Source organism: Papio anubis, chromosome 2 (assembly GCF_008728515.1).
Source record: "Papio anubis isolate 15944 chromosome 2, Panubis1.0, whole genome shotgun sequence".
Classification (NCBI taxonomy): Eukaryota; Metazoa; Chordata; class Mammalia; order Primates; family Cercopithecidae; genus Papio; species Papio anubis.
This window is the reverse complement of record NC_044977.1, coordinates 43,301,728-43,322,787: the sequence shown is the minus strand read 5'-3', so window position 1 is coordinate 43,322,787 and position 21,060 is coordinate 43,301,728. Positions and strand designations below refer to the sequence as shown.

Here is a 21,060-nt window from a genome sequence, read left to right as displayed (position 1 = left end):
AGTGGACTGGAACTGGGGGATGGCTGTTGACAGGGGGTCCTGGCTCCTCACGACGTGCTAGAGTGTCCCTCGTGACATAGCAGCTGGTTTTCCTCAAGGAAGAGAAGAGACCTAAGAGAGGGCAAGGAGGAAGCTGCAGTGCCTTTTATGATCCAGTCTCTTAAGTCACATACCATTACTTCGGCTTGTTTTCTATTTGTTAGAAGCAAGTTACTAAGCCCACATCACGCCCTAGCGGAGAAGAATTAGGCTCTGCCTTGTGAAGGGAGGACTATCAAAGAGGTCATGGATGTATGTTAGCACCACCCACCACAGGCTTGTTTTTCCTGATTTTTTTCTTCCTAGGTTGAAGGTGGTACTGCTTAGTAGTTAAGAGCATGGTTCTGAAGCCAGACTGCCTGGCTTTGATTCTGGTTCTTCCACTTGCTTACTGTGTGCTTTAGTAAGTGAGTTGCCTTCTCTGGACCTCAGTTCCCACATGTATGCATTGAGGAAACTGGCACCTATCTCACAGAAGTGTGTGAGAAGTAAATTAATTAATATAAGTAAAGGATGTAGATCTGGGCCTGATGCATAGAATGCTCTTAATAGATGTCAACTTTTAGTATTGTTATTGTCATTTGAACAGCAATATAGGCCAGTTTGTTTCTCCCTTTATTTCTGTGTAATCTGACGTAATGCTTGGTCTAACATATCCCGCCTTATACAGGCTCTGGTCATCCTAGTAGGTTGTCCATGGTAGGAGCCAAGTGGGCTGATGACTCTCAGTGCAGACTCCACTTGTAGTGGTACAGCATGCAAGGGCTCTTAGCTTCTTGTTGATACATGATAAGGAATATCCCTTTCCCTTCCAGAACTCCCTCTTGGAAAGGGCTTCCTCCTAAACTTGACAGGAACGTGGTCTGGGACCTGTGAGCTGTGTTCAGTGTTCTTCAGGTTCAGTCACACTTTCAGTCCATAAATATTTATGAAACTTGCTTGGAATTCAAAGCAAAGTAATTCTTCACAGTACTTTATCTACTGTGAAGAATCAAGGGAAATACATATTTCCTAGCTCTTTAGAGTTTATTCACATAACATTTTATCTTAGATCTGGGACTGATTTGCTTAGTTGGTTAGAGTATAATGCTTATGGGTGGGAAATTTTTCCTTAAAATAATCTGTGTGGAGGAAGGCGGTAATCACAATTCCAACACTTTTAAAGGAAAATTATTTATTAAAGGGCAATCGACTATTTATAATAGTTAAGTACGTTCATTAAATACTGCATTTATATCTGGTAGATCTTGACCTGGCATTGAGTTGCCACATTCTTGGCTCTAGAAAGATGTTTTTAAAAGATGTTCATGAATACCACATGTCAAAATGGTAAGAGAAAGCAGATTTTTAAAATTTTTGGACATAATATACTAGTGAATTTTTTTATGAACTCTGTTTTATAGATGATTCAGAAGATTTTTTACCAGAAAAAAATTATTACACCAAATTTCCACCGTATTTTTTTTTATTGATGTCATTAGTTTCCATGACTGGAAAGTGTACTTGAAATAGCTTCTTTTAAAAGTGTTGCCTTGGCCGGGCGCGGTGGCTCAAGCCTGTAATCCCAGCACTTTGGGAGGCCGAGATGGGCGGATCACGAGGTCAGGAGATGGAGACCATCCTGGCTAACACGGTGAAACCCCGTCTCTACTAAGAAATACAAAAAATAGCCGGGCAAGGTGGCAGCGCCTGTAGTCCCAGCTACTCGGGAGGCTGAGGGCGGAGAATGGCGTGAAGCCGGGAGGCGGAGCTTGCAGTGAGCTGAGATCCGGCCACTGCACTCCAGCCTGGGCGACAGTGCGAGACTCCGTCTCAAAAAAAAAAGTGTTGCCTTGTCCTGCACTCTGTGATAGTTTGACTTCTTAAGTCCACCGAGATTCTCTTCAGATATTAAGTTCATTTTCTCAACAATAAAAGGATAAGTAGGATTGCATTTGGTTATGCATACCAGAATTCTGACTACTGTGGCTTTAATCAAATAGGGATTTAATTTCCCTATATAACAAGAAGTCTATCTTTCTGCTCTACTATCCTTAGTGTGGGACTTCTGTCTTTGTACTTGTAGTCTCATAGTTATAAGATGTCTATGATGAGATAATATGATGTCATGTTTACATTCCAAGCAGAAAGTGCAAGGCTTTCCAGAAACTTGGTTTATGTTTCCTTGGTCAGAACTGTGGTAGGTGGCTTCCTCAAGTTGCAAGGCATCCCAAGAAAGCTAGTGTTTTAGCAGGGTACATTGCTAACCCAAATGAGATCAGTGTTCTGTTAGTGAGGCAGAAAGGGACATTGTATAGTGGGTAAGCAACTGGTATTGTCTGCCACAAGGGTTTGGATGGTTGCTCAAGTCCTGAGCCGATAGAGCAATCCATGAGTCCATCCACTTGGCAGTAGCACATAGTGATAGTACAGTACTCAGTGTAAGTAATGAATCGGTTCTATATCTTTAGTGTTGGAATCCAGAAGCAAAAACACAGAGTAGTTTACCCCTAGGTAATATATGTGGTCATAAATCTCAGTAATGACCTTGTACGTGATCATGTTTTCCTCCCATCGAAGTCCTCATTAGTAATAAGGAGTATTGAATAAATAAACTCTTCCAAAAGCTGTTTCCATTTAGATTTTTTAATTATATCTGAGCCAGACACGGTGGTTCATGCCTATAATCCCAGCACTTTGGGAGGCTGAGGCATGCAGATTGCTTGAGGTCAGGAGTTTGAGACCAGCCTGGGCAACATGGTGAAACTCCGTCTCTACTAAAATACAAAAGTTAGCTGGGCATGGTGGTGTGCACCTGTAATCCCAACTACTTGGGAGACTGAGGCAGGAGAATCACTTGAACTCGGGAAGTGGAGGTTGCAGTGAGCTACGATCGTACCACTGCACTCCAGGATGAGCGACAAAGGGAGACTGTCTCAAAAAAAAAAAAAAAAAAAAAGATATTTTTATTATATATATTTTTGGTAAAATGATTATAAATTAGTTGTGTATGAAAATGATTGTTGTATGTTGTTTCAGTGGAAATTGTACCCATTTTTATTTTTAGTGGAATTGGCAATATGGTGGCTATTAAATCAAGTTGTGCTCTTTTTGTTAAAAGTAAAAAGACTTTATTTCTATTTATTTATTTATTTATTTTTATTGAGACTGAGTCTTGCTCTGTTGCCCATGCCGGAGTGCAGTGGCATGATCTTGGCTCACTGCAACCTCTACCTCCTGGGTTCAAGCAATTTTCCTACCTCAGCCTCCTGAGTAGCTGGGATTACAGGCATGTGCCACCATGCACAGCTAATTTTTGTATTTTTAGTAGACATGGGGTTTCGCCATGTTGGCCAGGCCAGTCTTGAACTCCTGACCTCAAGTGATCCGCCGGCCTTGGCCTCCCAAAGTGCTGGGATTACAGGCGTGAGCCACTGCGCCTGGCCAAAAGACTTTCTTTCTAATATAAAGTAACACACGTTGTTTAAAAAAAAAAAAGATAATCAACTAGTACCAAAGTACTAAAGAAGAAGATAAAAAACACCCTTGATCCTATAACCCAGAAATAATTATATTGTTACCATCTTTTTCTTTTTTTTTTTGAGGCAGCGTCTTGCTTACTACAGCTTCGACCTCCTGGGCTCAAGCAATCCTCCCACAGAAGCCTCCCGAGTAGCTGGGACCACAAGCATGCACCACCACACGCTGCTAATTTTTGTATTTTTTGTAGAGACAGGGTTTGCCATGTTCCCCAGGCTGGTCTCAAACTCCTGAGCTCAAGCATTCCTCCTACCTCTGTTACCATCTTGAAATACATTTCTGTGCATAAAAAAAAAAAAATGGCATTTGAAATTTAGAAATTGTATTTGGAATTATTTGTGAACATAGTTTAGTATGAATTAGTATATTGGCTGAGATATCTCTTGACATAAAAATTTGGAAAACTTTAGATAAATAATTCGATTTAAACCTTCAAAAAGTAAATAAAAGTTTACATTTGATTCCCATTATTTATAGGTGGAAATTTTTAAAGTAGCATTTCTGAAAAAAACCTGACATTGATAAATTCTTATTTATTTTGATTTAGCTTCTAACAAGAAATAAAAGCTTTTGCTCTGAGCCTAGGATTTCCTTATTCCTTCTTGAGGCCATTTATTTATTTTGGGGCATGACAATGGAAATATCAGAATAATTGGAGATGATTGATATGAAAAAATATCTTTTTTTACAATGACCATTTAATGTTCTGTGTGGGTTGGGTCTTCTTGTACCTGAAAATTCATTTGCCTATCGCTTTCTAGCTGCAGATATATTCCACCTCTCTAGTTAAATTTAGCTGAGGAATTGTTAGGTGCGGGCTATAATTGCTCTTTCTCTTCTCTTCACTTTCCCAGCCTCTGCAGTACTTTGACAAGCTTCACTCCTCCTGCAAGCAGTGTTTTCAGTGTGTGTCTTTTATGTGCTGTCGACAGGCTCTTCCCATGTTCTGCAGGCCTCCTACTCGGGGAACGCCACCACTGCCACCACCCCCGTATTAGTACAGGGATGGGAAAGCAGAGCTGGGCAAAGTCATTTGTACTTTTAACATCTGTGTGAACAGCCCTCAAGAGGCCCTTTCTTTTATCTTTCTTGGATCTTTTGCCTACACTCAGAGTTGTTACCCCCAAACAGTTCTTGGTGCCTTGATTATGGACTCAAGATTGAAAAAGCCAAGCTTTCCTAAAAGTATGGATGACAGAAAGGGAAAAAAACTGTATTTTTCTATTTAAATACCACTTTAACATTACTTATTAGACAAATAAATTATAAATATAGCAATGGAATTCTTTTTAATAAAAAGAAAAAATGCCCCTATATTCTGCAATTCTGGTCAATAATTTTTATTTTTCTGTGTTTCCTTTTAGACCTGGTCTGTATGCATATCCAGTGTCTACATTGTTATAATTCGAGTGGCTATCATTTGGATTCTGACAGTTTTTTTCCTTTAATATAATTGTTTTTCCATTTTGTTACGTGATCCTTTATAGTGACGCTTTAAATGAGTTTATTTTTTCAATAAGCAATTCATTCACTTGGTATAAAATGCAAAAGCTATAAAAAGGTATGCAGTGGAAAGTGAGTCTCTCTCCCGCCCCAGTGCCCTAGCCATCCAGTGCCCTTCCCCAGAGGTAACAGTTTGTCCTCATTTCTTGTGATATAGTAATATTCTTTTTTTTTTTTTTTTTTTTTTTTTACTTTGATTCTTTCCCTTGATTTACCAGTTTTCGGGATAATGTGTTGGTTTCCCAGAATCCTCTAAAGAAGACCGCTGAAAGTGTGTAGGGTTTCTTTTTCCATGTAAAATGTGTTTTATTGTTTTTTCAAAAAAAAAGTTCAGGGTTTAGTTTGAAATCAGACAGCAATATCTCTCATCCGTTGGTTGTCAAATTGGCTTCAGCTACCAATACTTCATTAACTCTAAAAGAAAATAGCTGTTTCCATTTTGAGGGGGGGGGGAAATCCAGTTTAAATTCGTTTTACATTGGTCTGTAATTTAAAACAGAGTGAGGGCTGGTGTCCTGTTGCTTTATAGAGCCCTCTGTTCATACAGAACCTGGAATGTAATATTCCCAACTCAGGCAGGCACTAATACTGACACATACACACACCCTCCCCCCAAACAACAAGAATCAGAGTGGGTCAAAGGGACAGTGAAGGTTTTCATTTTATTATTTTGTCATCATAATCTCATAGATTTTAACATATTTGATGTGATTCCATCCATTTTAACGATTCTTTCTGATGCTCACATTAGCCCATTCTTGGCCAGTTGGAGCATCTTCAGATTCTCTTCTGAGTCTTTTTTGAAAGGACCCCAGTGATCTTTAATAATTTTCTGCTTTCTGGTATGACAGAATGGTTTGGCTCATCTTGTATTCACTAATACTTCTAAATTACTACAAAATACCTAATAATGAGGTGTATCATCATGTCTCTCTTGGTGAAGAACAGTTTGTTCTCATTTTTAAAATATTAGAAGTAATTTTTCAACCAATGTCTGTGTCGATATATACATTCTTTAGTCTTTGGCTTATGGCCTTAGCATCTCTGTTGATAGATAGATGTTTTAGTCTTTGGTTTATGCCTTTAGCATCCATCTTTATGTGTAATGACTAATTCAAAACATATGAATATTCTTTTAACTCTTAAATAATGTTACCAGTTTCAATTCCCAAAGGATTGTGCCCATTTGCAAAATGTGAGTATGGTTGTTTCAACATAATACCAGCATTTGGGTATTATGATTCTTTTTCAATATTTACTAAGTTACTCATAGTAAAATGTAATAGTTTCTTTGATTTGCTTTATTCCTAATTGCGGAGCTGAATGTAATTCCATATGTTTGTTTATTCTGGCCATTTTTATGGGTAGTGTCTATGTCCTTTGCTCATTTGCCTATTAGCATCTTGATTTTTTTTAAGATAAAAACAATTTGTATTCTCTGTATACTTTAAATGTTAATCTGTTGTCATATTGGTTGCAAGCATTTTACATTGTGAACATTTCAAACATCAGTTGCAAATATTTGATTTTGTCCTATTCATATAAAGACCATTAATTTACCTTCTTAGGGAGTGACCACCAAATGTTAAACGTAAATACCCATTTGTTGTATTGAACTATCTATGTAAGCTTGGCAAGTCACTTTACCTTCTCCCAACCTCACATCTATCACGTGTTGAACTGAACTTGATCGCTTGGATCCTTTCCAACTCTGACAGCCAACATTTTCTTAGTAAAAAAGCACCATATTTAAATAACCCCAGCAGTTCCTTGCTCTCTTACATAGAGAATCTTTCCCATGGATACCTTTTTTTCACAACCTTCTAGTACAGTTAAATATTATCTCCAGTCTTCTTTCCCTGCCCACACAGTATGTTAGAACTCTGAAGAAGGAGCATTACCAATAGGAGTATATTTCTTGGTTTGCTTAAGTGAAATCCTGTGATTGCTGGTTTAGTAGAGTCAAGAGAGAATGACTTATGACTTACTCGCTCAACCTTGTTGTTTATTAGATCTTGTGTTATTTCAACAAAGTGGCTATTGGATTGGGTTTAGCTTTTTTTTTTTTTTTTTTTTTCCCCCAACAGAGTCTCACTTTGTTGCCCAGGCTGGAGTGCAGTGGCGCAATCTTGGCTCACTGCAACATCTGCCTCTCGGGCTCAAGCGATTCTCCTGCCTCAGCCTCCTGAGTAGCTGGGATTACAGGTGCATACCTCCACACCTGGCTAATTTTTGTATTTTTAGCAGAGATGGGGTTTCATCATGTTGGCCAAGCTGGTCTCAAACTCCTAACCTCAGGTGATCCACCCATCTCAGCCTCCCAAAGTGCTGGGATTACAGACATGAGCCATTGTGCCCCGCTGGGTTTAGCTTTTTGAAAAGCTTTGCATAAAAACAATTTCAAAACTATATTGAAACAGTATTTGAAATACTAATTTTGTATTGAATTATGCAATATCAATTTTGTATTGAGTATATTGAAACAGTAATAGAAATACTAGTAAAGTGTTTTTTTTTAATCCAGCATTCAAGGTACTTAAGGATTATTAGTATAAGTTAGCAAAAATTGATGATATATATAATAGTTCAACTGTTTTTTAAAAGTTCAGTTTTGTTTGGCCCTGACAGTTCGACTAATTAAAAAAAAATAAAAAACTGTCTATGATGTGGTCTTGCTGGTGAAATACATATGAACCATTCATATTTCGAGGCTGCAATTAATCTGGTCTAAAACACCTGGTATTCTATAAACAATAAAAATAATAGGATGGGAATTTACTATTGGAATGCTAACTGTAATACAGAGATTTGATTGACTTATAATTGACTCACTGTGTCCTCTCGGAGAATGATGTCTGTTACCTTCACATTTTCATCTTTTTCAAAATGTGACACCCTTTTAAGTTATATTCAGAAAGGAAATATGTGTCATTTATTTCATGTCTATATTTTGCTCTCATTCTGAGGTTAGACTTTCAGAGTGGAGACCTCAAAAGTAAATAAGCGGCCAGGCGCGGTAGCTCAAGCCTGTAATCCCAGCACTTTGGGAGGCCGAGGCGGGTGGATCGCGAGGTCAGGAGATCGAGACCATCCTGGCTAACATGGTGAAACCCCGTCTCTACTAAAAATACAAAAAACTAGCCAGGCGTGGTGGAAGGCGCCTGTAGTCCCAGCTACTCGGAGGCTAAGGCAGGAGAATGGCGTGAACCTGGGAGGCGGAGCTTGCAGTGAGCCGAGATCTCGCCACTGCACTCCAGCCTGGGTGACACAGCGCGAGACTCCGTCTCAAAAAAAAAAAAAAAAAAAAAAAGTCATTCCCTTAAGAGGTCTCTGGGCCCTCTCTTGAAACCAATTTATTATTTTTTAACCGTAAGAACTTCAGTAAGTGGATGAGTAAGATGCTAGTGTGGGTATATGGACAGTTGGCCATCTGAAATGGAGGAAATAGAAGAGAAAATGAATACAGAACATCTAGTGAACTAGAAGACAGTACAGCAAATTCATTAATATATATGAACACGGCTCAAAAAAAACAAGCACCGGGATTTTTTTCCTTTCTTTTCTTTGACAGGGTCTCTGTCCCCCAGGCTGGAGTGCAGTGGCATAATCATGGCTCACTGTAGCCTCAGACTCGGCTCAGTGATCCTCCCATCTCAGCCTCCTGAGTAGCTGGGATTACAGGTATGCACCATTATGCCTGTCTTTTTTTTTTTTTTTTAAGTAGAGACAAGGTCTCGCCATGTTGCCCAGGCTGGTCTCGAACTCCTGAACTCAAGTGATCCTCCTGAAGTGTTGGGATTACAGGCGTGAGCCACCGTCTCCAGCCCAGGTTTTATTTCTTTCATGGGCACTATGAATTGTACAACTGGATTATTTTCTCTCATTGTATTGGTTGTAAAGGAGTTCAGAACCAAGTTTGTGGTCCACCTTGAACAAGTGCACAGGCCCTCTCTGCATTAGTTTAGGTATTAATTTCTCTCATGATTTTAAGTTATTGTTTCTACCATTATTTTCCCTGAGCCTAACTTCTACCATACTTTTTTAAATTTTGTTTTTCTTTGAGACCGAGTCTCGCTCTGTCACCCAGGCTGGAGTGCAGTGGCGCGATCTCGGCTCACTGCAACCTTGTCCTCCTGGGTTCAGGTGATTCTTGTGCCCCAGCCTCCTGAGTAACTGGGACTATAGGCACACACCACCATGCCCAGCTAGTTTTTGTATTTTTAGTGGAAACGGGGTTTCACCATGTTGGCCAGGCTTGTCTGAAACTCCTGACCTCAAGTGATCTGCCTGCCTCGGCCTCCCAAAGTGCTGGGATTACAGGCGTGAACCACTGAGCCCGGCCCCATATGTGTTTTTTATTATGTATTATAGTGCTCTTTCAGCTTTTCTTCCCAAGTTTTCTAAATACCAATGGGGAATATAGTTTCACCCCAGAAGGTTTTGAGAGTAAAGGCAAGGTAGCGTGCCATAAATGAAACACCTTTGGGTCCCCTTTTATCTATTTAATGTAAAAATGGATTTCCCCCAAAGTTTTCAGGGAAAATCAGTATTCCATGAAGATATAATGATATATATCCAATGGGTATATCTTCTGAAGTAGAATTGCTTATGTAGGGGTAAAATTCCTATGAAAAAATTCCTTAAATTTAAATTACTCATACATCACAGTGCAACTTAGTATCGGCTCCTAGTAAGTCTAGCACAGCTGCTTTATTCTCCAGTTGAAAGTGTTCATTCTTCCTTCATTTGAATGCCATATGATATAATTGGCTCTCATTAAGGAACTATGTTGTATTGAAACTACATTATCCAAAGGTAGTGTAAAGAACAGTAACATCACAATCATGCTGAGAGGCCAGGGAGCTAAGACCACCATTCATTCTGGTGCACATATTCACATCGTAAAATGCTGAGTGCAGTTGCCCACACTAAGTTATTTTTCCATTCATTTTGTTTTGGTTGAGTTCATATAGCTGAGTTTGAGTAAGTTGACCACTAGTAGGATGTCACTGGATTGGACACCACTATTAACATCTTTTGGGTATGCATGCCCTAGTTCAAGAAGCACTCTGTACTTAGTTTTGTCACTTAAATGGAAAAGATTTCAGTCTAACCCCACACTTCTTACCAATGATGACACATGAAGTATCAATATACTTGATTTCTTATGTTTCTCCTTTAATATTCATTTCTGTTTCATTACAATTAAGCATGAATATATGTAGTAACACTATCCTTTTAGCACAAAGGAAGTATAATGCCCTTTTAAAGTTTTGTACATATTTCAGAAATGCCAACTTCAGGTAAATCCACAGAACTTATAAATACCATAGTTTTGCTATTGGCTTCAGTCTAAGACAAATTTCTTTTGTCAGAACCCAGTAACCTAAATGTTATGTGAAATGTATTGAATATTGCTTTCTGGGGGTGGTCGGGAGCTGCAACCCCAAGAGACATGGCCAGTTTTCTATGTGCTGGGAAAAAAGAAAAGAGAATTGCCCTCTGTCAGTCCTCTGAAAACACTAGCCATCCTCTTCCCCTGAGTCCCATGGTGTTTGAATCTGCTCTGGCTCCTGTTTTATATCCCATCCTCTATTTTGGTCAGAAATATTTTCTGTTACCCTGAGATTAGCTTGTACTCTAGCAGAAAGTAAGAAAATTCCTGTTCAAGATTAGAAGTGGTTCACTTTTAGAATTATCTTTTTGCTAGTGCCAAAAGTTTAATTTATTGTTAAGAATAATGATTTTTTTTAATTTTGAAAATTTAATTTGTGTTGTTTAAAAGTTTAGGCAATGTGGAAAAGTACAAAGTGGAGTTTAAAATTATTCTAAATTCTATCAGTAGAGCTAATCTTCATTAGTACTAGTTAAATGTCATTCCAGAGAGCATTCTCTTCACATATATATTAATATGAGAAAGAAACAGTAGACAGACATAGCTTATACTATCATGAAAAAGACATTTTTTATTAAAAACGTTGTTCATCAAAAATAAATTATAAAACTTTTTTTTACTCTGTGTGTGTGTGTGTGTGCGTGTGTGTGTGTATTTGTTGTTTTGAGGTAGGGTCTCGCTCTGTCATCCAGGCTGGAGTGCAGTTGGTGCCATCATAGCTCAATGCAGCCTCAAACTCCTGAGTTCAAGCGTTCCTCCCACCTCAACCTGAGTAGCTGGGATTACCGACACACGCTACCACGCCTGGCTATTTTTTAAAAAAAGTTTTTGTAGATGTGGAGTCTCACTGTGTTATCCAGGCTGGTCTCAAACATCTGGACTCAAGTGATTGTCTCACATCAGCTTCCCAAAGCACCGGGATTGCCATGCTGGGCAGCACTATTTACTAAAATATCTGTCTAAGAAAAAAGTTATGAAAATTCTGGATTCCAATTGTGTTTACCTATATTTTCATTTTACATAACATCTCTTAACTCTATTAAGGATATTTAGGCAATACCTCTTAATTCTATTAAGGAAATTAGTATCTCTTCCCTCTCTCCTATTTTTAAATTGTTACTAATTTATTGTTCATAGCATTTATAATATAGTCTATGACCATAATTACCATAATTGTTTGGTCTTAATATTATATTTGAATGGATTTAGTGCCCACCATGGGCATTTTTATTATGACTTCTCCATTCCTGAGTTCTTTATTTTGATTTATTTCATTTGGCTGAGTTTCTGACAGCTTGTGTTTCTCAAGGTCACATAAACATTGTATGTGAAGTTCTTTCACATTTGGTGATGTCCACTTTTTGCCTTATTGTAATACTGAAATGACCTCTTGGGTGGGTATGATATCCTTGAACATACTCTCTTTGCCTCAGACCTTTATAGTGTTGCTTCATTGCCTTCTTACTTTGGATGTTGCTGTGGAGAAGTCTAAACTCAGGCTGAGTTTTTACTACTTTGTAGGTAATTTTTTTGGTCTGGATCTCTGAAGTATTTTTTTTGTAACCAAGCAATTTCTCAGTTTTAGTCATTCACTATCAGTTGTTATGTGGAACAACTGTGTGTTCTTTCAGTGCAGATTTAGTTTTTTCATTTCAGTTTTCTGTTCCATGTTACGTCCCCGACATTGGGGATAACAATTATCCTTATGTTGGTTTGTCTTTGTTTTCCATAATATCTTCCAGTTGCCTTAATCTTTGACTTTCCCCCTGGATGCAATGGGCAGTTTCCTTTTGTTTCCTTGTTTTCTTGTATTCCTTTTGTGTTGTTGCCATGTCTCTTCATCTTGCTGAAGTGTTAGCAGTTCTGTCCAGCAATTTTATTTGCTCTGACAGAGGTATTACCAAATTCTTCCTCCCTGCATTTCAGATTCAGTTGTTTTCTCCTCTGAGCTACAATTTAAGGATTTAAGTTTTTCTGTTTTACACATTTTTCTACACCTTGAGGACATGGGGGTACAGGTTAGGAGAGTGTATGGTTATGAAAGCATTATAAAGCCTCAGTCATTAAAATTTACATATTGATATAGGAAGATCTTCAGGATAGATTTTAAAGGAAGAAAAGCAGGGTATAGAAGAACGTGTATAAAATGCTTCGTTTATACAAAAAATTGAAAAAATGTATATAAATATGTCTTTATACATTCACCTACATATTTGATTTATATACTTTATCTCTGAATGCTAGACAAGGAATTAATAATCGGTGACCTGTGGAAAAGGGACCTGGGCAGTGACGGGATTGGGAGGGAGAATTTTCTCTGTGTATCTTTTTATACTTCTTGAATCTTAAGCAACATGAATGAGCTATGTATTAAATATGTGGGCACTGCTTTCTGTTCTGAGATTTAATTGCCCTGTTGTAGGATTCCTCAACCCTGAAGGAAGTGTCCCTGGTTTCCATAGAGAATTTTGTATCAGTCTCCAACTCAGTGTGGGGCCTGGAAGGCTCAGCATGGATGAGGTGGCTCCTAGTTAGTCACTTCCCCCACTTCGCCATTGCTGTTCAGCCTCCAGTTCTGTCACACTCTAGCCAGAAATTTGTATTTCTCTCCAAATATGGCTCATTAATGAACATTCAGGATTTTGTTGATTCACCAATATTACTTTTGGGGGAAGAGACTGTGCCATAATCTTTCTTTTCCTGACTAACATGTTTTAAAATACATGGCATTAAGTTGTACCTATTCCTTTTTGGTTGCTGCTGGTAATTTTTGTTGTTGTTGCTGTTGTTGTGATTTAATGTTACTACTTTTGATTCAGTATATTTTGTATTTGGTTAGGGAGATTCTGTGATCTAATTTCTCTTGTTGCCATGTTAGCCTACTACACACCTAGGCCATATGGTCTACCTTGTTGCTTCTAGGCTATAAGCCTCTACAGCAGGTTACTGGACTGTACGGCAGTTGGAGCACTGTGGTATTTGTGTATCTACACATAGAAAAGGCACAGTAAAAGTATGGTATACAAGATTTAAAATGGCACTTACCATGAATGGAGCTTGTAGGACTGGAAGTTGCTCTGGATGAATCATTGAGTAGTGAGGGAATGTGAAGGCCAGGACATTGCTGTGCTCTACTGTAGACTTTATGAACCCTGTACACTTAGGCTACTAAATTTATAAAAAATATTTTTCTTTCTTCAATAATAAATTAACCTTAGCTTATTGTAACCTTCTTACTTTATAAGCTTAATTTTTTAACTTTTTTGCTTTTTGTAAAACTCTTAGCTTAAAACACAACACATTGTATAGCTCTACAGAAATACTTTACATCCTTGTTCTATAAGCTTTTTCTTATTTTTAATTTCTTTTTTTGCTCTTTAAAACTTTTTTGTTAAAAACTAAGACACACACACACACAAGCCTACGTCTACATAGGGTCAGGATCATCACTATCACTGTCTTCCGCCTCCACATCTTGTCCCACTGGAAGGTCTTCAGGGGCAATAACACACATGGAGCTGCCATCTCCTGTAACAATGCCTTCTTCTGGAATACCTCCTGAAGGACCTACCAAAATCTGTTTTACACTTAACTTTTTTTTTTAAGTAAGTAGGATTGTACTCTAAAGTAACAATAAAAATTATAGTATAGTAAATATATAAACCAGTTAGTTGCTTATTATCATTATCAAGTATTATGTACTGTATGTAATGTACTGTGCTATATTTTATATGACTATTTTTATATAATGTGCTATATTTTTATATGACTAGCAGCACAATAGATTTGTTTATACCAGCACCATCAGAAACATATGAGTAATGAGTTGCGTTATAATGTTAACAATGGACATTACTAGGCAACAGAAATTTTTCAGCTCCATTATAATCTTATGGGACCATCATCATATATGCAGTACATCGTTATCCGGAATGCCATTGTGTGGTGCATGACTGTGCTCAACTGTCAACCTGGTCTTTGTCAGGTATAGCCAGTCTCCCAACTTCACTAACCTGCCCCATCTGAAGGTTGCACCAGGCAGGGAGGATTTCTAGTGCTGCCCAACTTTGCAGGGCTCAGTGGTTTGGGGAGTCCTCAGAGCACCCTCATTCTGGGGAAGCAAGCAACCAATTGCCAGATCCCCTTTATACAGCTTTTGCTTAACACACATACACACACACACACACACACACACACACACACACACACACACGAAGCAAGCAACCAATTGCCAGATCCCCTTTATACAGCCCGTGTTTTTGCTTCAAAATTTCATTGCCCTTTCAACATAAATTCCCATAACTATTTCTCAAGTTACAACCTTGACTTGCCAAAGATTTGCACTGCTGACAGAGATACCTTTCTGAAACCAAGATGTAATCATGCCATCCTCCTGTTTACAAATGTTTGGTCACCCCTCATCACCTTCAGGAAAAAGTCTTATTTTTGAGAACTATGCTAAAACATATCAGTCATAGCCTGGGAGTGTGAGCTCACCAGGGACACTGTCTTCCCTTTGCATCCCCAGTGTGGAGAGTAGTACCTGGCACAGAGTAGGCACTCCACAAGTATTAACAAATAGTAGATGTCTGGTACATCTTTTTTGAATGAATTTTAGTCCATTGAGAGTTTACTAGTAAGATTCCAGAATCTCTCTGTCATCTGTAAACAACCAATTTAAATAGCCAACAACAAAAATGTCTGTATTTGGGTTTTAACATGCTATGCCATTGTGTTCAAATAAGAAGTAATGGCATATAAATGCAAAAACAGTGGGATTGACTGCAAGAAGTGCCAGAAAGAAGGAGGATCTATCTGCCAGGCACATGCCTGTAATCCCAGCACATTGGGATGCTGAGGCGGGCAGATCTCTTGAGCATAGGAGTTCGAGTCCAGCCTGGGCATCATGGTGAAACCCTGTCTCTGCTAAAAATACAAAAATTAGCTGGGCGTGGTAGCACATGCCTGTAGTCCCAGCTACTTGGGAGTCTGAGGCAGGAGAATTGCTTGAGCCCAGGAGGTTGAGGCCGTAGTGAACTATGATTGTGCCACTGTAGCCTGGGCAACAGAGTGAGACCCTGTCTAATAAAAAAAAAAAAAAGAGAATCTAGTCTGTCTTGTCTATCTATATTCCACATTCTACAAGGATTTGTGGTAGCTCATACACAAAATATCACACTATAGTATGCTTCAAATCTGGCATGAAAGTTTCTGGCTACCAAGTTAAAGAGGGTGACTGAGTTATATAATTCTTATTGGAAAGGAGCAATCTTAACATTGAGCTCTAAAACAAATTTCCTACCTGTATGAGAGGTTTGAGTGATAGGGTGGACATTATACTGTATACTATTCCTATGGCAAATAAGATAATATTAATACTTTTTGACAGTGGTTTTTTTTTTTTTTTTGAGACGGAGTCTTACTCTGTCACCCAGGCTGGAGTGCAGTGGTGCATTTTTGGCTCACTGCAAACTCTGCCTCCTGGGTTCAAGAGATCTCCTTCCTCAGCCTCTGAAGTAGCTGGGATTATAGGCGCCTGCCATCATGCCCTGCTAATTTTTGTATTTTTAGTAGAGACGGAGTTTCACCATGTTGGCCAGGTTGGTTTCAAACCCCGGACCTCAGGTGATCCGCCCACCTCAGGCCCCCAAAGTGCTGGGATGACAGGCGTGAGCCATTACACCCGGCCTTTTTTTGACATTTTCTTATGAAATTCACCTGATAATAATGATAAGCCCAAGCTGGTGATGCCATTTCTATTCAGAGCTAAGATAATAATGGCCCGTCTATGTGGCCTTCTGTTCTTTAGCTTAATTTTAAGGATAGAGCTCTTGGCCTTTTGACTGGTCCTTTTGACTGCTGGCCTTTTGACAGCATTTTGAGATTGTGCTGTCACATGAGGGCCTGAACTGCTGTTTGCTGGGTGACTGGTTGAAGTAGTTGTCTATGCTACAGAGAAACTAAGTGAGAGTTGGTCTGAATGACATGATTTGGGGGAAATTAAGGTGTCTAAGTAGGCGAGTTCACTGGATAGAAATGGAAGGAGCACCTGCAGGCAAGACCAGAAACATCTTGATGTCTACGTCAATTAGAAAGTATGATCAGCTTTTCGTTCATTACGTATTAAGATTTAAATTTACTGCCAAGGGCGTGCTAAGATAGGCACTTTTGTATATTGCTGGTAGAAGTAGAAATTGATAATAAACTTCTTGGAAAGCAATTTCGCAATATATTTCAAGAGCCTTAAAAACATTCATGCCATTTGACCTAGTACTTCTACTTCTGGGAAAATGTCCCAAGGAAATAATCCTTTTTTTAAAAAAAGGTCTAAGCCTCAAATTTTGAGTGTTATTTGTAATGCTTCATTACTTCATTTATAGTATCAAGAAATTCGAGGCAATTTAAATGTCCCACAGAAGGAGAATAAACAAACATGTTCACTCAAAGGAATATCATGATTTAAGCTAAAATCTTTTGAAGAAGAGAAGATAGAAAATTCTTAAAATGTTAAATGAGAAAAGCAAAAGACAATATAAACAGTAGAAGTTAAACTGTTTTAAAATATACTTAGAAGGCTGGTGAGAAATACACTAAATAATAAATATTTTGTGTGTGTGTGTGTGGATACTAAAGCATTTTTAAGAAAAACACTGTTGGCCAGGTGTGGCTCACTCACACCTGTAATCCCAGCACTTTGGGAGGCCGAGGCGGATGGATGACCTGAGGTCGGTAGTTCAAGACCAGCCTGGCCAATATAGTGAAACTCCGCCTCTAACAAAAATACAAAAATTAGCCAGGCATGGTGGTACATGCCTGTAATCCCTGCTACTTAGGAGGCTGAGGCACAAGAATTGCTTAAACCTGGGAGGCAGAGGTTGCAGTGAGCCAAGGTCATGCCACTGCACTCCAGCCTGGGCAACAGAACGAGACTGTCTCATAAAAAAAGAAAAAAAGAAAAGAAAAACACTGTTAATTTATGTATGGCATTTTTGAAAGGGAGACAAATATAAATTTATATTCCCTAGAGAAGGGTGATTTATAGTAGAGAGGGAATAATTAATAAACCTGTGTTAGCTGAATTGCAGTTTTTGCCCCTAGACCTTCTAGTTCCATTTGTTTAAAGTTACTCTTAGCACCTGTAATCCCAGCACTTTGGGAGGCTGAGGTGGGCGGATCACGAGGTTAAGAGATCGAGACCATCCTGGCCAACATGGTGAAACCCCGTCTCTGCTAAAAACACAAAAATGAGCTGGGCGTAGTGTTGCGTGCCTATAATCCCAGCTACTCGGGAGGCTGAGGTAGGAGAATCACTTGAACCCGGGAGGCAGAGATTGCAGTGAGCTAAAATCGCACCATTGCACTCCAGCCTGGGCAACAGGAGCGAAACTCTATTTAAAAATAAACAAACAAAAAGTTACTCTTGGCTGGGCATGGTGGCTCATGCCTGTAATCTTAGCATTCTGGGAGGCCAAGGCAGGAGAATTGTGTGAGCCTAGGTGTTCAAAACCAGCCTGGGCAACATAGCAAGACCTTGTCTCTACAAAACCTTTAAAAAAATTACCTGGGCATGATGGCGCACCTGTGGTCCCAGCTACTTGGGACGCTGAGGCGAGAGGATGGCCTGAGCCCAGGAGTGTGAGGCTGCAGTAAGAGATATGATGGCGTCATGTACTCCAACCTGGGTGACCTGGTCTCTTTTTTTAAAAAAAAAAAAAAGAAATCCTTTAATTCTCAGTTCTTTTATTTTTACTTTTTTTTTTATTGTTGTTTGAAATCAAAGAAATCAAAGGCTCCCTCTATATGGGTGCTTTCCTTACAGGTGCCTAGGTAGTTATTGCTTCAACCTCATTAGCCCCCCTCTCCCAGCAAAATGAAACTTAACATGTTAATAAGCCAAATATAATTTTCAGAATAGGTCTGTTATAATAGAAATATGGAAGAGTACAATTCTGCCATTAAACATTATTTTACAAGAATAGCTTAAAACATAAGCCTTGTTTTGCAGTGTATGAGCTTTCGATCTTCAATATATATATATATTTTTTTTTCTAAAAAAAAGATTGGTTTCTAGAGGAAATCCACAGCTGCATATTGTCCCATCTAAGTGTGATCTGGCTAAATATATTCACTAAATGTTTGACTTACTGATTAGCTTTGTTAGCTGTATTACACAATTATATAACCAGGTTTTGTAATTCATTTATACATTTATTTGCGTATTTATTTACTTTTACTCATTTATTTATTTTGAGACAGGACCTCGTTCTGTCACCCAGGCTGGATTGCAGTGGCACGATCACAGCTCACTGCAGCCTCAACCTCCCAAACTCAAGCAATCCTCTTGCCTTAGCCTCCCTAGATATAGGACTAGAGGTGTACGCTACCATGGTGAGGAGCAGTGGCTCACACCTGTAATCCCAGCACTTTGGGAGGCTGAAGCGGGTGGATCACCTGAGGTCAGGAGTTCAAGACCAGCCCAGCCAACATGGTGAAACCCTATTTCTACCAAAAATACAAAAACTTAGCCAGCCATGGTGGCATGTTCCCGTAGTCCTGGCTTCTTGGGAGACTGAGGCACAAGAATCACTTGAACCTGGGAGGTGGAGGTTGCAGTGAGCCGAGATTACACCACTGCACACCAGTCTGGGTGACAGAGTGAGACTCTGTCTCAAAAAACAAATAAATAAAATAATTAAAGGTGACTTCAGTGTTATAACTCGAGGACATTGGGAGGATAATTGTGCCAGGGCTTGTAATGAACAAAGTGATTTTAAAAATTAAAAAATATTTAAAAAATAGTCTTTTATATTGTTATGCTTGTTGGCAAAATATATAAAAGCTACCTAACTTAACCATTAGATAGTGTATCAAGTCTGATGTCCATGAGCTTCCAGCACTCATTAGACACGAATAGGATTGATTTCTCATCCTTTGTTGCCTATTTGTTTTTAAACCCATATTGTAAAATGAGTCTTATTTTAAAGATTAAGTAGTGCTTTTGCTTTCTCCATCTATACAGTAAGTGTAAAAAATACTGTACTTGGTCAGTGGTTTCTGAGAGGGTTAAGAAAGGCACCTGGATCCCATGGTTTTGTAATACCATTAAAAATATTATTGTTTTTAGGGAGAAAACTTTGTTTTAATACTGACTACATTGAAAACTTAGTCTGTATAGCAATATAGACACACCTTTCAGTTATTCAAGATCATTTTGGCTCTAAACATTTAAATTGTAATGTTTTAGAAAATGTATTATATATTGAAACTTAGTACAATACATTTATTTGTCCATCCTAAAATTTCTTTCAGGAATTGTTCCATCTTCTGTTGTCCTGACTTCTTTCCAGGTGATGTCAAGAGTTTTTCTAATATGGGCAGTAACACATAGCGTCAAAGAGGTAAGTGTTTATATAGACTAAAATAAAATAATGTCAACACTAACAAACACTAGTCAGCTTTTCTGATTCACGTGTTTGTTATGGCTAAGGAGTTCCAGGTCAGAGTTCCAGGTCATATCAATATAGCTGAGATAAAGCTCACATTGACTGTAGGAACTGGGTTAATAGTGGAAAACATACCCCAGATATGCAGTGTTGTTAAAGAGAAGACTGATTAAATGGTGAAGTCCTATAATCCGAGTTCTCATGGAGGTTCAGATGGTGTGGATGTGGTCTGAAACACAGTTATATTTTTCTGATATCTTGTTCATATCTAGCACACTAAACTCTGGGCATCTGCATTTTTGTTTTGTTTTTGAGACGGCCTCTTGCTTCTGTCACCCTGGCTGGAGTGCAGTGGTGCAATCACGGCTCACTGCAGCCTCAGCCTCCCAGACTTGAGCAATCCTCCCATCTCAGCCTCCTAAGTAGCTGGGACCACAGGCACGTGCCACCCCGTCCAGCTAATTTTTTTGTACTTTTTGTAGAGACAGGGTTTTATCATGTTGCCCAGGCTGCTCTCAAACTCCTGAGCTCAAGCGATCTGTCTGCCTCAGTCTCCCAAAATTCTAAGATTTCAGGCATGAGCCACCACACCTGGCCCAAGTCATCATTTTAAACCTATACAGTAGTTCCCTCTTATTCAAGGGGAATACACTCCAAAACCCCCACTGGATACCAGAAACCGTGGATAGCACACAACCCGATTGCTGCTGAAATACGTTTCTGTTTATGTCTTCCACCCACAAATGTAATGCCTTTTACATATTTACTAAGCATTTATCATGCCGTGTGGCCGCAACTTTTTTTTTTTTTTTGAGACGGAGTCTCGCTCTGTCACCCAGGCTGGAGTGCAGTGGCCAGATCTCAGCTCACTGCAAGCTCTGCCTCCCGGGTTCACGCCATTCTCCGGCCTCAGCCTCCCGAGTAGCTGGGACTACAGGCGCCCGCCACCTCGCCCGGCTAGTTTTTTTGTATTTCTTAATAGAGACGGGGTTCCACCGTGTTAGCCAGGATGGTCTCGATCTCCTGACCTCGTGATCTGCCCGTCTCGGCCTCCCAAAGTGCTGGGATTACAGGCTTGAGCCACTGCGCCGGGCCTGTGGCCGCAACGTTTGCAGTCTGAGGTTCACCAGCAAAACTAGCACAAATTTATTTTTCCTTCTT

General features: G+C 39.1%; 1 protein-coding gene across 8 annotated transcripts in view; it reads left to right on the top strand.

The window, feature by feature from the left end:
* HACD2 (3-hydroxyacyl-CoA dehydratase 2) overlaps positions 1 to 21,060 on the top strand; it is a 95,983-nt gene that overhangs the window by 38,134 nt on the left and 36,789 nt on the right. For all 8 annotated transcript variants that reach the window (XR_002520298.2, XM_003894022.3, XM_021934134.2 and 5 more), the window contains one exon: positions 19,766 to 19,854. Coding sequence is in view for 7 of the 8 variants with exons in the window: in XM_003894022.3 (XP_003894071.1) it covers positions 19,766 to 19,854 (89 nt within the window). In the remaining variant the exon portion in view is untranslated. The remainder of the gene's footprint in view (positions 1 to 19,765; positions 19,855 to 21,060) is intronic.